A 13,626-nucleotide genomic window follows, 5' to 3' on the forward strand; every position below is an offset into this window, starting at 1 on the left:
TCAAGTCCTCTCCAGGTACAATGACTCTCTCCACTTGCCTTCTCAATTTCAATATGTTTGTAGTGTTCTTCTTTTTAAGTCAGATAGATCCTTCTGAGCCTTGAGGGCATTTACATACTACCAATCCTTTAGAAAATTGCATGTAATGAGTATGTTAACGATCCATGTCCTTTAAAAAACAGCAAACTGTTGAGTTGCTCCTGACCTTCTATTGTATGGAGTTAACAGTTATCCAGCCTTTGGCAGCCAGTCTGATAGAAAGAAATATTGGGATGACTGTGATTTGTCTTTGAGCAATTGCATGCTACACTGTAACTATTTGCTTTGATTTTAATTGAATTTATTCTCATTCCTTTCATTAAAACTGTGTGGCAGATGAAGCCAAACATTCAGTTACTACAGACTTAAAAACAATGAGTTAAAAGGCAACTACCTAATAATTCAAATCTTTACAATTTGTTTATTGCCTCAGAAATGATTATCTACAGACAATGACAGTTACTGCCCTGTTCGCTTCACATCCATTTACCACTTTAATCCCTAACCCAGTCCATTTATTTCTCCACAGTAAGGTAATGCCCTTGTGCTGAAAAATGTATTTACATATAAGTTTCTATCGCTCCTCTGAGGCAATGACAGCAACACTAGCAGAGTCCATTACACCTCAACCATTCAGATTTCAAATAAATTTGAATGGGGAAACCCATGCAATTATCGAGAAGAAATAAAAAACCCTAAAAATTACTCTCTGCATGTATTAATCATAGAATGGATCTCTGTAAATAACAAATATTAATTCCATATGAGGAAGGCCATCTTTTTTGAAGGTCAGAAAACAGGTGAGGGCAGCATGGAAATTTCTGTAAGTTGTTCACTGGAAGCTACACAAAATGCATCTGAAGAATGCTATTTGTCTCTGGTCTCAACATCTAGCAGGTCCAGTTATGTTCAACATTATCTACAGGAAGCGTTAAGTCAAATACTGAGTAAAACAGGAAAATATGCCATACACAAAATGTGGTAAAAAGCACTTTCAGGTAGCAAAGTCTCAAAGGTAACATGTGCTGAAATGAAAAGGGTTTATAGTTAAAAAGAGATTTGCACATATTGATGCTGTGATCATCTCCTTGACAAATTATAAGCCCCTGCTGCAAACTAGAAGGGCATTATATGAGAGTTCTCAGACATAGTTTGAAATTGTAATAGTAGGTTTGCTGCTGTTCTCCTCATAATGGCAATTATACTGACTGAACAGATTAGCCACTCCATGAGAATTTCAGCTGTGCATGTCATAAGGAATGACACGCTGAACCCTGTATAATTGTCATCGCAAATCTAATTTTTATTGAAAAAAGCTGTTCTATATTCATAATAGTATGACGAGGATGACATGGGAGTGCTAAATAAAATGTCATCCTGACTGCAAACAGATCCTGTTGATGCAAGTGCTGCTTATACCACTGCATCTGCCATTAAGAAAGTAACCACCATCTCTTCTGGGAAAGCATTCAGTCTTGTTCAAGTGAGACTGTGAAAATGAGAGCACTTGGGGAATAGACCCGGGAACCTGGCAACCACACTGCTGAAAAAGGATTCTCGCAACAAAAAGAATTTGCATGTTCACCTCTGTATTACCTAACAAGGACACTCCTGCAATTCAAGAATATACAGTATCTAGTGCACAAGTTAAAGGGTAAATAATAGTTACCAAGAAATAGTTTTCCCTTATTTTCCATGACAATGGTGTTAGGGCTAAACATACTGTACATCAAGTTCATGATGAAATCTGTAGGAGTTTAGGTAATGACACCAGTTTGAGCAGGATTTGGCCCTGTTAGCTGGGCTAAAATACCAATTTTATTGGGATTCCTTTCAGCTGCTTCATCTTTCTGCATGGGAGAAATGGGTTCAATGGAACACAAAATTCTGGTGCAACACAGGCAATTTATCCCTTTCAATAAAAGTAATTTTTCTGAGTTGTCTGATTAATTTTCAGCTGCATTCTTAGTAGCAGAATTTAATTAAGCAATTATAAACACAGCCTGTAAACCTTTAGCTTCACCTAAATCACACAGTGAATTTCCATTTACTCACTGTATGCGTTAGGCTTTCCTCTCATCCATCCTCTAACATAGTTATTTGTCGGGTCACTTAAGGGACAGCTTTGCTATCCTATCTTAAGAACATAGCAATAGTTTCTTTCAAAGCGTGGATAAATCTAATCTAAAATGACTGAGATCCAGTACAGACTTCCCTCCCGTGCTTGTAACTGTATGTCATCTGTGCTTAATGGTCTGTATTTCTGACATAACGAGCCTGAGAAAAAACTAAGAATAGCCAAGTGTGTGTGGTACAACGAAGGTTTTCGCTTGAGGTGATGCACGTTATATAAAAGTGCACAGCTGAGGTTTTAGAGTGCAAAGGCCAAAAGACACAGATTCTAAAACTTTCTCATTTCACAGATTAATTTCACCATTTTTCTAAATACCGAACTTGAAGAGATATTTTCTTCATTAACTACAGGAGTAAATATATTAAATGGAATATTTGTGCTATTGAGGCTTTAGGTATCTTACCTAATAGGGGAACTTTCTTAGGGCGCATTTGTATTTGATGGCCTGAGATAGGTCCTTTCGCAGGGAAATTGTTGAAGGAGCCTTCAAGCACTTTGAATCACCTGCTTAATGAACCTCTCCCCATTGATCAGGGGAGGTTGGGAGATTACCTGATCAAAATGAGCTTGTATGAGCTCATTCTAACAGACTGTGGCATGAATGTCCATATGACCACTGCTTCATCTGCTCTCTTTTTTAACATTTCCAAATGGAGCCCTTCTATTTGGAAAGCACTTCTGTTTGGGCACAAAAGCTTTCAAGTGAAAACTGGTGGAAGTTTTGGGAACCAATGGTATTATTTGAATCTTCAGTTATGAACAGCAAAAAAACCAGTTTTTATAATTAGAATTTTTTTTCTTGTTTACTGGTTAAAGAAGCTGCTCCTCCAAAAATGAACTGTCATTCACCCTTGGACTTCATTGGCACCTCATTAACACGTAGCTCTATTTTGAACTACTTTCATGCAACCTTTAAAATCATCATCCCAGTCTATCTTTCCAGATGGAAAATTATTTCATCCTGTGAAAGCTACCAACTCAATTCCCCTTTTTGTAACTTTGGCTGGTATCTGTGGAAACCCCACAGAGCCTCATGATCAGCCTTCTACTGGGTCTGAGTGTACGTCTTCAAAAAGGGTAAGACAAAACAGTGCATGCATCTATTGAAAACTATTTACATGCACAATCCCTCATAATTCCATGCAACTGATACTACTCAGCCACAAATACTACTTCAGCTATGCTCTTTTTATGATCACTCTGTTAAAAATTTGGATCTCACTCAAAAAACCTCTCTGTGCTATTGGAGAACATACAACAAACTTTCATGAAATTAGGAACACAAAAGAACATCCTCTCAGCCTTCAGCTGTGACTAGAAAAATAAACATTGATTAATCAAAGTAATATCAGAGAAATGTAAAACCAGCTTTATGAAATTAGTTCTCTTATCAAGATCTTCATCAAGAAATACAGTCCTGTTAAAAAAATGGATGCCACTTTTGCTTGTGACCATGAAATTATATTTCTCTAAATACACAGATTTTAAATTTAACAGCCAAACTTCTCTGCATCACTCAGCTACACCTCTTTTGTATAAAACACAATTGCATCAAATTAAAAAATATAAATATCTAAATTGCTTATGAATATGCACATCATAGCTAAGTCAATGTAAATTAAAAATACATGTACTATACTACATAAAAATAATTTTAATGTGCACACATGTTCTGGTCAATATCTTGATATTGTTGAAATCAATAAAAATAACAAAACAGACACAACACACTAAATCTATAATACATGCAGACATGCACACAAATAGTAATCACCTGAGTCCTTTTCCGTTGTTGCTAAATATAAAAAAATCAAACAAACAAAAAGACAGAAGAAAACATCATTACAGAAATATAACTATTTTAACTTCATTAGAGTAGAATAAATACAAAATTCAGACATAAAATCTTCATGAAATCTTGAGTATATCAATAAGAGTCCTGACAGTCATCTTACCCAAGTGATGGGTTTTGTCAGCTGAGGAAGAAATGGTGTATGCATTTAGGTATGCATATTTTTATTTACTAGTTCTATATAGTCTCTATTTCAGGCTGATTGTGGCTATATTTGCATCCATATTGTGCCTGGGAATTTAGAAACATAAATAACAGTAAAAGAATATAAGAATTTGAAAACCTAAGAATATTATTATTAGAGCCCTCTTTGTGTCTCTACTTTTTAGGTAATTCCTACTGGTCTATAGCTGATATTATCAAGCAATAATTGCATTTTGACTGACTGATACGATATTGTTCATAAGAAATATTCAAACAATAGGAAAACCCCCCCCAATAATGTATCACAGATACGTACAGCATTTGAGGATATCAGCAATGTTATAAAGATAATGATTATATGCTTTTTATATGCAATTTGAGGTGTAAACAATTAATGCGAACACTGACATGCATTACTTTCAAAAGAAGAATGTAATTTCAGTGCATGGATACAACAATGCTCCCATAAATCTAAAGAAGCAGAATGAAACCTATTGTTGAAAACTTTTATAGTATTACATTTATATTGGAAAAAATGTAGGATACTTTTAATGACCTGAGTATAGAAAGAGACAAATACTGGTCTCATTGCTACTGAAAACCAATGTGTTTTAATCTTCTGATGTAATGATGCTGGAGCCCTTCACTTTCAAATAGTACTCTACTTTATTCTCAGAAAAGTACTCAACCTATTTCTCGTTCAGGTACTAGAGTTTTATATGCAATTATCCATTGTGCTTTGGATTTACAATTACATGAGTGTAAAACTATTTACAGATATGTGGTTGAGTTTCAACCAAAAGACAATAAATACAAAAAGAAATTTGCAAGACAAGATATGCCATGGGATGGAATTTTGCTAACTCACAGTGGTACTGTCACAATTCTCCTGGACATAGCTAAAAATCCTGGGCAAAGATGTATTTTCTTTGCTGTAAAACATTTCCAATCCACTATAGTGTCAGTAAGTTTAGATATCTTTTGCATGATTTTGTCATCTTTTAAAAAGGTTTCTATTTTTGCGGTCATTATTTCAACAGGTTTGCTAAAAAAAAAACAACCCTGAAATGCTGAGCATTAAAAAATCCGCTATATGAATAGAGAAAGATAGAAACTAAGGAAATTTATATTTTCGCTTTTTCATTTTCCAGAGTAGATTTAATATTCATTTCTCTTTCTTTAACACACCGTGATATCATAATTAATTATGATAAACTGGTTACTAAGATGGTTTCATGTTGTTACTCCCATGATATAATACTGGTTGCTATAGTGATGAGATGGGTTTTTTGTTAATCACTTGTGAGATTGGTTAACTCATGTTTTTCAGAGAATTTGAGCAGAAATGGCAAAAGGAAAAAAGTTGGCTTTATAATACTATTAAACATATGAGGCTTCTTCATTTTCCTGCTATGATAGCTATTGTTTCTAGTGCATTGGCAGAAATACCATGTCGTGAAAATAAATAATATGCATAAAAATTGGGTTTTTTAAAAGCAGAATTCATCCTTCATATATTTTCCTGCTAATTGACTCCACTTCCAATGAGACAGTTGTCTAGATACGAACACACACACACACCATTTGTACTCCTAAATACATCTGCACAGGTCTATCTCAAGCTTTCTGCACTTTATGGAGAGTAACAGATGAGTCTTGACAAGACTACTGACTATTATGACTTCCTTTTTGTTCTACACAAGGTTTACAAATACTGACACTGTGTGTGTTAGCCAATTTTATTTTTTTTTTAGCAAAATCTTCATTAATGTCATGGAGTACATTCTAGAACATATGTAAATTCCAGAAAACTGCTGATCACCATTAGATCTAGTATTTTGTCCCATTCAGGAAATCAGGATGTAATTAAGGTTTTAATGATCCGATTATTATTCTACATCTGACAACATGACAGCAAAAATAAATAAGACTTATCTACCTGTCTGCCTTATAACTACATCAGAAAAGCATCTGTAACCAGAGTTTCAAGTTTCAAGGTACTGGTACTGCTGATAAGGAAAGAATTTCCTGTGGGTAGTTTAATTACTAGAAATAGTTAGAAAAATAAAAAATAACCCATAAACAGCCTTTTAGATTCATGGAGAACTCAAAAGTAAGAACAAAGGGCAACTTAAATTAAGAAGTCCTAGTCTTCCATTCAAACAGGGTCCCAGGAGGCATATTAAAGCACTGAATAGGAAAAAGCTCCTTAGTTCACCAGCTGAGATTTTAATGAGACATTTCCCCTTGCTGTGGAAGGGGTTTGCTCGGGAAAGGGAAAAGGCTGTTCACAGAATATTCAGTTAATAGGCATTGTTGGCTTTTACAGCCACTTTGGCAGTTGATTGCTGTACTAACCTTCTATTTTGGCATATTCTGTAAGTCGAGTGTAATTGATCAAGGCAGCCTTCTCCAGACATTTTCTAACCACTTTCTTCACCTCTTCTGCTGGTATGGGAGTGGCAATATCTTTCATTAAAACCTGTGCCGGAGACAATTATACCGCTTGGTTACACTCGTTACCCATAACCCAAGGGAAAAGCATGAAAGTGTCCTAAGGTTACTACAGATCTGATAACGATTAAAGGCAGAAATCAAAAAGGAACAATTTCAGCTGGTGGAACTTGATGTTTGTCTTTGAAGGTTCCTGTTTGTCTCTGATTTGATTGCCTAGATGGTATTTATCAACAATACCGCTACCATTTGGCATCTCAATGGCATGCCAGTCAGTCTTCATTTGGGTGATGCAAAGATCAGTACAAGGAGAGCATTCCATGGATAGGTTGGATCGTTGTGCCCACTAAAGATGTGTTTGTGGAAATCTGCTTGGTTCTCACCCATGGGAAAACATCCACCTTTGCATAACCATTGACTCTTCAACAGCGTAAAGGACCAACTGAACACCAACATCAGAGCTTGCTTAAAACAGACTTCCTTTTCTTCTTTCACAAAGGTTTTCAAACCCAACATGTCCTTGCTGTGACAAAGAGTTATCTATAGTAGGCAGGGGAAACACTGATCTCCTGGCAGGATATTTACTATGAGTAAGTAGAAGAATAGATCATATAAGGCTTTTCTGAAGTCAGCCAGTTTTTAAAGAAAGACCATCAGTAAAATACCTGAGAAGATGTGAGTCTGTTTTCAGCAGCTTGAAGGCAAAAGAAAAATGCAGGGTTAGTACTCTAGCAGAATTTAAAAGATGTTCTCAGACTTACCCTTTCAAGTAATGAAAGCGTAGCCTTTAAAGCTCCTTCAGGACGTCCAAAAGGAAAACAATATCTTAAAAAGTAAAAAAAAAAAAGAAAAAAGGGAAAATTATTAGAACTATAATCCTTAAGGATTTACTTTGAGACATAACTGTACACAGCTAACATTAAATTATGTTAGCAGAAGACTCCCATGCACAAAGTATGAATGGAAGCTGGAGGCCTCTTCAGTAGTCTATCATGGAGCATAAACAGTACAGGAGCATCAGCCCACCAGCAGCTCAGGCCTAAATAAAGAAAAGTATAAAAGTCGAACAGCATCACTTCCACTTTCTGAACTATGAAGGCTATCTAATGATCTCTTATGAGCTTCCTGGGAAGAGATATGATTTCTTCTGTAGCCATGACAGCTACTGGAGCTGTGAAGTAGCACTGCATATTGTACTTTGTTTTAATATTGGATAAATTTTAAGGATAAAATGTCAGATATTTATGTTTCCAGAGATATATATCAGAATAAAAACGTCTGCAGATATTCAGTAATTTTTCCTGTTTTACTACAAATAGCTTGGAAAAGCATTTTGTCTTATCTTAAATTTTATCAGCCACAACTTAAACCATACCCACTTCAATCTTCATATGTCTAAAAGTGTGTAAATTAAAAAGTGATCCCATTCACAGCTTTGTTTTTCATTTTTGCTTACTGAATGATCCAATATATCAACTCAATGAGACAATGCTCAGACAACTGTAACCTCACATAATCCTGCCCGTAAAATCTTGCTGGGATATCCCCAATTGGAAAAAGGATTTTTTACTTTGCTGAGATTATTGTTTCCTTATTATTACTCACTGAGAATGGTAGCCTCATATTCTAATATTTTCCAATAGTAAAATCTTTTCTAATGATAAAAGGATTCAGAATTTTAGATATACATTTTGGTCAGCCAAAACAAAGCTGAGTAAATGAGGTCAAAAAAGGATTTCCTGCAGCGAGAATTCCAGTATTTGCTTTGCCTCATTTTATTTTTCTTACTCTTTTGCTAACAATTTTAGGGGACAGGTAAACAGGTTAGCAAAGCCGATTTAATAACCTTTAGGCATTAGGCCATGTTAGAACAGATCTTGAGGTGGTTTGTTTCCTCCTCCTTTTTCAGTATATTTCCACAATCCTTCATGCTCTCTCTCCCAGTCCTATCAATCTCTAATGGTAATTTTTTAATAAATGTCACACAGTTCTTGATTATACTTAATATTTCAAATAAAAGACATACTTCCAGGTATGCTCTGCATTGTAAATAACAAAGAGCTTCCAAAACCCAACTGGTTTTAAGTTTATGATGGAGACAGAAGTCCCACAGTAGAATTGCTCTGTTTGTTTGGAAGCCAATATGTATGAGGCAACAAGCTTATGTGTGTGAATACCGAAAGGAGGGTCTGACAAAGACTTGTTTTCTTGAGATAAGCAGCTTAAAGAAAAGGAAATGTTCTCAGTAGAGGCCTAAAGAGACACTCCTCAGCCCTGCCTCTGTGCTGCTGAGGAGGCAGGGAAGCAGCATCTTGCTGGTAAGGATAAATTCATTCTCTTGAATAAACCCCCCATAACAACCGATTTCACACCGTCCAGCTGTGCCAAGGATGCTGCCACAGCTGAGGGGATTTTTAAGGACAGGGAGACATAGATGGTGACAGTGGGCAATTAAATTATTAGACATACAGACAACTCTATCTGTGACATCCAGAAGGACCAAGCAGCAAGTTGCCTACTACTGAGTATAAAGGTAGTGCACTTCTGGAGGTGTCTGTGTAATTTACCTAGGGCAGAACAGAGAAGGAGCATCACTCCTGGTCTACATTAGTACCAGCAACACACAGAAATATAGGAGGAACACTCCAGAAGTTAAATTCACACAGCCAGGTAAGAGGTTAAGTCCAGGACTCTCTTGGCAGCTTTCTCTGAAATACTGTCTCTTTCACATTTGATGCCTGAGAGGCAGGTAGGAATCTGGAGTCCCTACGGGTGAGTAAGATGACAAAGGGGAAAGGTTTAAGGACCTTGTGAACCGGGAAATATTTTAGATGAGAGCAACTGGCACAAGTTGGGCAGACTGCATCTTCATCACAGTGGAGCCAGGCTGATAGCAATGAAAACTAAAAATAAAGAGGTTATAGGGGAGTATTGAAACTGGAAGCTGCGGGTTAGCTGACAGGCATGGGAGAGCACCTCTTTCAGATGGGTATGACCTCATGACCTGGGTGGACATAGCAAATGTTCAGTGCAACTCTGAAAAGGCAGGAAGAGAAATACGCTCTTCAGTTAAACTGTTGACAGCTGACCAGTGCATGCAGTGCTAAGCGAGGGCAAAGCTCTGAAAAATTCTGACCTATTACAGAAAAAAAAAAGCCCAGATGATCCTTGGAAGTTTGTACCACTGACCCACTAATTAGGTGGATGACAGTGATTAGGAAATGTTAAATGAGATTAGAAGAGCTGTAAATTGATGACAAATAGTAATAATAAGAGATTTCAACTCTACACATGTACACTTGATTAATGTCTCATTAAGATGAGTATTTTGGGACACAGTATTGGATTGCTTCCTTTGACAGCTAATTTAGGACCCACAAGAAAAGAATCTATTCCAGATTTGGTCTCAAAGTTGAGAGGTGCAGATCAGGAGAGATGCTCTGTAGTAGTGATCATAAAGCAAAAAAAAATAATAATATAACAAAAGAGAACAGGCCAAAAAAATTCTGTACATGTATATTCAGTACATATATATTCAATTTCAAAAAAGGGTGCTATGAAAAAAGTAAGAACTTGAAAAAACAAAGCCAAAACCTTAAAGGACCAACCAAATAAAGCAAGAAACCTACAAAGCAGCCTCAGGGAAAATTAAAAAAATGGGAGCCTAAGTCAAATGCATGCCACAACTGGAAAAAAATCCAAGGTAAAAAATCCAAGCAAATCCCCCTCTATGTAACTCCATAAGAAAGATAAAGAGGCTATTGCAAAGAATTTGGCATTTAAAAACTGTAATCAAACAAGGAGGACATGAAAGCCTCTAAAATATTCTAGTGCACATGTAAACAGCCCAGATGCTCAAACCACCAGTAGAAAGAAGAGTGGAAGCAGGAAACAGCTTGGGAGATGGTGGGACAAGAATACGGGGCACTCAGGAATGGTAAGGCCAAAGCAATGAAACGCAGTGTAAGCTTTGCATCAATCTTTGCTGCTGAATGTATTATTCAAAATATTCAGCGTTTCACAGTTACCACAACAATTTTCATGGTTTGAAATATGGAGGGGGTTTAATACCGTGTTTTCTTAAGCAAGCAATCTCACAGTTAAGATTATTCTGTGTTAACTAATGATACAGGTAATCTTTTTATATTATTTGACTCTAAGGTTTCTTTTAAAGTCTACTGCCAATTCTTTATCAGGATGTTCTATGTTGTGACCCTATCTTCACTTTATAAATTCAGATTCCAGGACACTATTATTGATCCTTCCCTCTACTAGTATGATGCCAATATCCTTGTTTAAAACCAGACATTCCACCTAGGTTTGTGGGTTTTTTTTTCCATTTCTAACATTTGCTCATGGAAAGATGTAATAATTGCTCTTCAATTGGCAGAGCTCTATTTCTCCATCTTGATTAAATAGGATTTTAAGGGAAACCTTAGAGTCCTCTGAAGGATGGAGGCATTCATCTTTGAATGACACATTTAATTGCTCTCAAGGAGGAGTTTCTATTGTTTGAATTCACTCAAAATCCAACCAAGACTAAGGCAGAAAGATTCTTTGGTCACTGATATAGTCCAAGCTCATCAACATACTCCAGCATGTAGGTAAGCAGATATAATGGATTTTTCCTTTATGTGTTCTAAGTCAAGTAATTATTTAAACATAATTATATATCTTGTAATTAGCATCATGCACATGAAGGCCTGAAGGCTAAAAGAAGTATTCTGAAGATGTTCAATCTCTTTTCTTGTTCCCATATTTTCTTCCTCTCTCTGTACATATTTAGAAAACTTCTGCTGATTCAGTATTTTTGGGGCCACAGTGACTCTCATGGATCTCACCATTGCACATTAATAAAAGGAAGGACATTGTGGTGGATGGCCCTGGCTGGAGGTCAGATGCCCACCAAAGCCACTCTATCACTCCCCTTTTCAGCTGAACAGGGGAGAAAATATATATTGAGAGGCTTAGGTGTCAAGATAAGGACAGGGAGAGACCATTCTGCAATCAATGTCATGGGCAAACAGACTCAAAACAGAATAAAGGAAAGAAAACTCTCTAATTTATTACACTGCACTGCACACCCAGTGACACCAGAGTTGGATGAAGAGAACTGTGACCAGATCTTAAAGCAGCACCCCCCACCGCTCCCTTAGCAGACTTCACTTCAGTCATGATTTCGCTCCCTTCTTCCCCCTCATTGCGGCATGGGGAGGGGCAGGGACTGGGGGGAATGGGCAGTTCCTCACAAGTTGTTTTCCATCTTAACCGGGGCAGGGGGGGGCTTTTTTCACACCTTCCCCCTGCTGCCCTGTGGGGTTCTACCCACAGAAGACTTCTTCCAACGTTGAGTCCTTTCCGATGGGGCTTCACCTCTTCACCAGCTGTCCCAGTCATTGAATCAGTGTCTCTCAGTCTCTCAAGCCCAGACTGCCTCAGCCTGGTCCTCCATGGAGTGATAAGCCTCCCCCTTACCCCACCCAGCAAACCTGCTCCGGCATGGATCTCTATCATCTCTGTGTCTCTGTCTCTCTCCATGGCTGCAAATGCTGGCAGAGGCTTGCTCCAACAGGGCCACAGTGTCTTCTGTATGTCTCCACCTGCTCCAGTGTGGGGCCTTTCTACAGGCTGCAGGTGGGGTCTCAGCCTTTTCCATGGGCTGTGGGGGGACACCCGCTCCACCATGGGTTTCTTCATGGGCTGCAGGGGCATCTTTCTCTCCAGCACCTGGGGCACCTCCTCCCCCCCACCTTCACTGACCTTGATGTCATGGTTTCTTAAATCTTCTCACTCCCTTCTCTGGTGGCAAAAAGTGGCTGCTTGTGGGTTTTTTTTTTCTTCTTAAATGATTCCCAGAGGCACTGTGACCATCGTTGATGGGCTCAGCCTTGGTCAGCAATGACTCTGGCCTTGAGCTGACTGGTGTTTGCTCTGTTGGGCCTGCACAGAGCTTCTGGCTGCTTCTTGCAGAAGCCACCCCTGCAGCCCCTCCATGTCTCCACCAGAACCCAGCCATGCAAAACTACGACAGACATTAATTGGAAATTACAGTGATTGTTTTCTAGCATAAACGTGACATGATATGGTCATAAGTGCACCAATCACAGTTCTCCCAGCTCCATCCTTTTTCTTTGGAGCAAGCATGAGAAGACTCACAGAAACAAGTTTTCCTTCCCCCTACAGATGATGTTCCCCGTCAGTACCCTCCTCCTGCCTTTCCAACGCCTGGGTAGGAAGCACTACATCTTATACTGCTCTGTGCTGCCAAAAGCTATTTAATCCCATGGAAGATAAGAAATAGGAAAGGACCTTTAAAGGGAATGGAGGAAGAAAGCATTGTTTTTTTCCAAACAAATAATTGTCCTCAGGGCAATCCTAGATCTCATTAGTTTAATACAGTGATGAAGTCTCAAGTGAAGACTGCTACATCCTCCAAAACTCCCTAACCAACCTAGTTATCAACATGATAGCTACCAGTGATTACTAGACACTTACCTCATCACAGCAGAGTAGCATCCAAGAAACTTATAGCCAACGTTGCCAAACAAAAGAAAGCTGTTTCACACAGCACAATTAAAACTGCGAAACTGGCTGCCATGATAAAGAGACCAAGAAAAAGTATTCTAAGAAAGAATTAGATTTACAGAATGATAGCAGAGAGGTTGGTTTAGTGCGATACACTAACAGATTTCGTGTTCTAGATGACAATTTTGTGCTAAGGTTTGTGAACCGTAAGGGCCAACCATATCCTGAGAAGCATCAAGCACAGCATCACCAGATGGTCCAGGGAGGTGATTGTCCCACTCTACACTGCGCTCATGTGGCCTCACCTCAAGTACTGTGTGCAGTTTTGGGCATCACAGTATAACAGAGACACAAAAATATTGGTGTCCAGAGGAGGGCAACGAGGATGGTGAAGGGTCTGAAGGGGAAGTCTTATGAGGAGAGCCTGAAGTACCTTGGTTTGTACAGCCTGTAGAAAAGGAGACTGAGGAGAGACCTC

General features: G+C 38.2%; 1 protein-coding gene across 6 annotated transcripts in view; it reads right to left on the reverse strand.

The window, feature by feature from the left end:
- The window catches only part of CADPS2 (calcium dependent secretion activator 2), a gene marked incomplete at both ends in the record, with an annotated part of 308,165 nt that overhangs the window by 71,054 nt on the left and 223,485 nt on the right, over positions 1-13,626 (reverse strand). For 4 of the 6 annotated variants that reach the window (XM_084274517.1, XM_084274519.1, XM_084274514.1 and 1 more), the window contains 2 exons: positions 6,528-6,651; positions 7,385-7,448. In XM_084274517.1, coding sequence (XP_084130643.1) covers positions 6,528-6,651; positions 7,385-7,448 — 188 coding nt within the window. Of the gene's footprint in view, positions 1-3,947; positions 3,969-6,527; positions 6,652-7,384; positions 7,449-13,626 lie in introns of all 6 variants that reach the window. The other 2 variants (XM_084274518.1, XM_084274515.1) reach the window with 1 other exon arrangement.

The sequence above is a fragment of the Gallinula chloropus genome, assembly GCF_964237585.1.
Source record: "Gallinula chloropus genome assembly, chromosome: 1".
Taxonomy (NCBI): Eukaryota; Metazoa; Chordata; class Aves; order Gruiformes; family Rallidae; genus Gallinula; species Gallinula chloropus.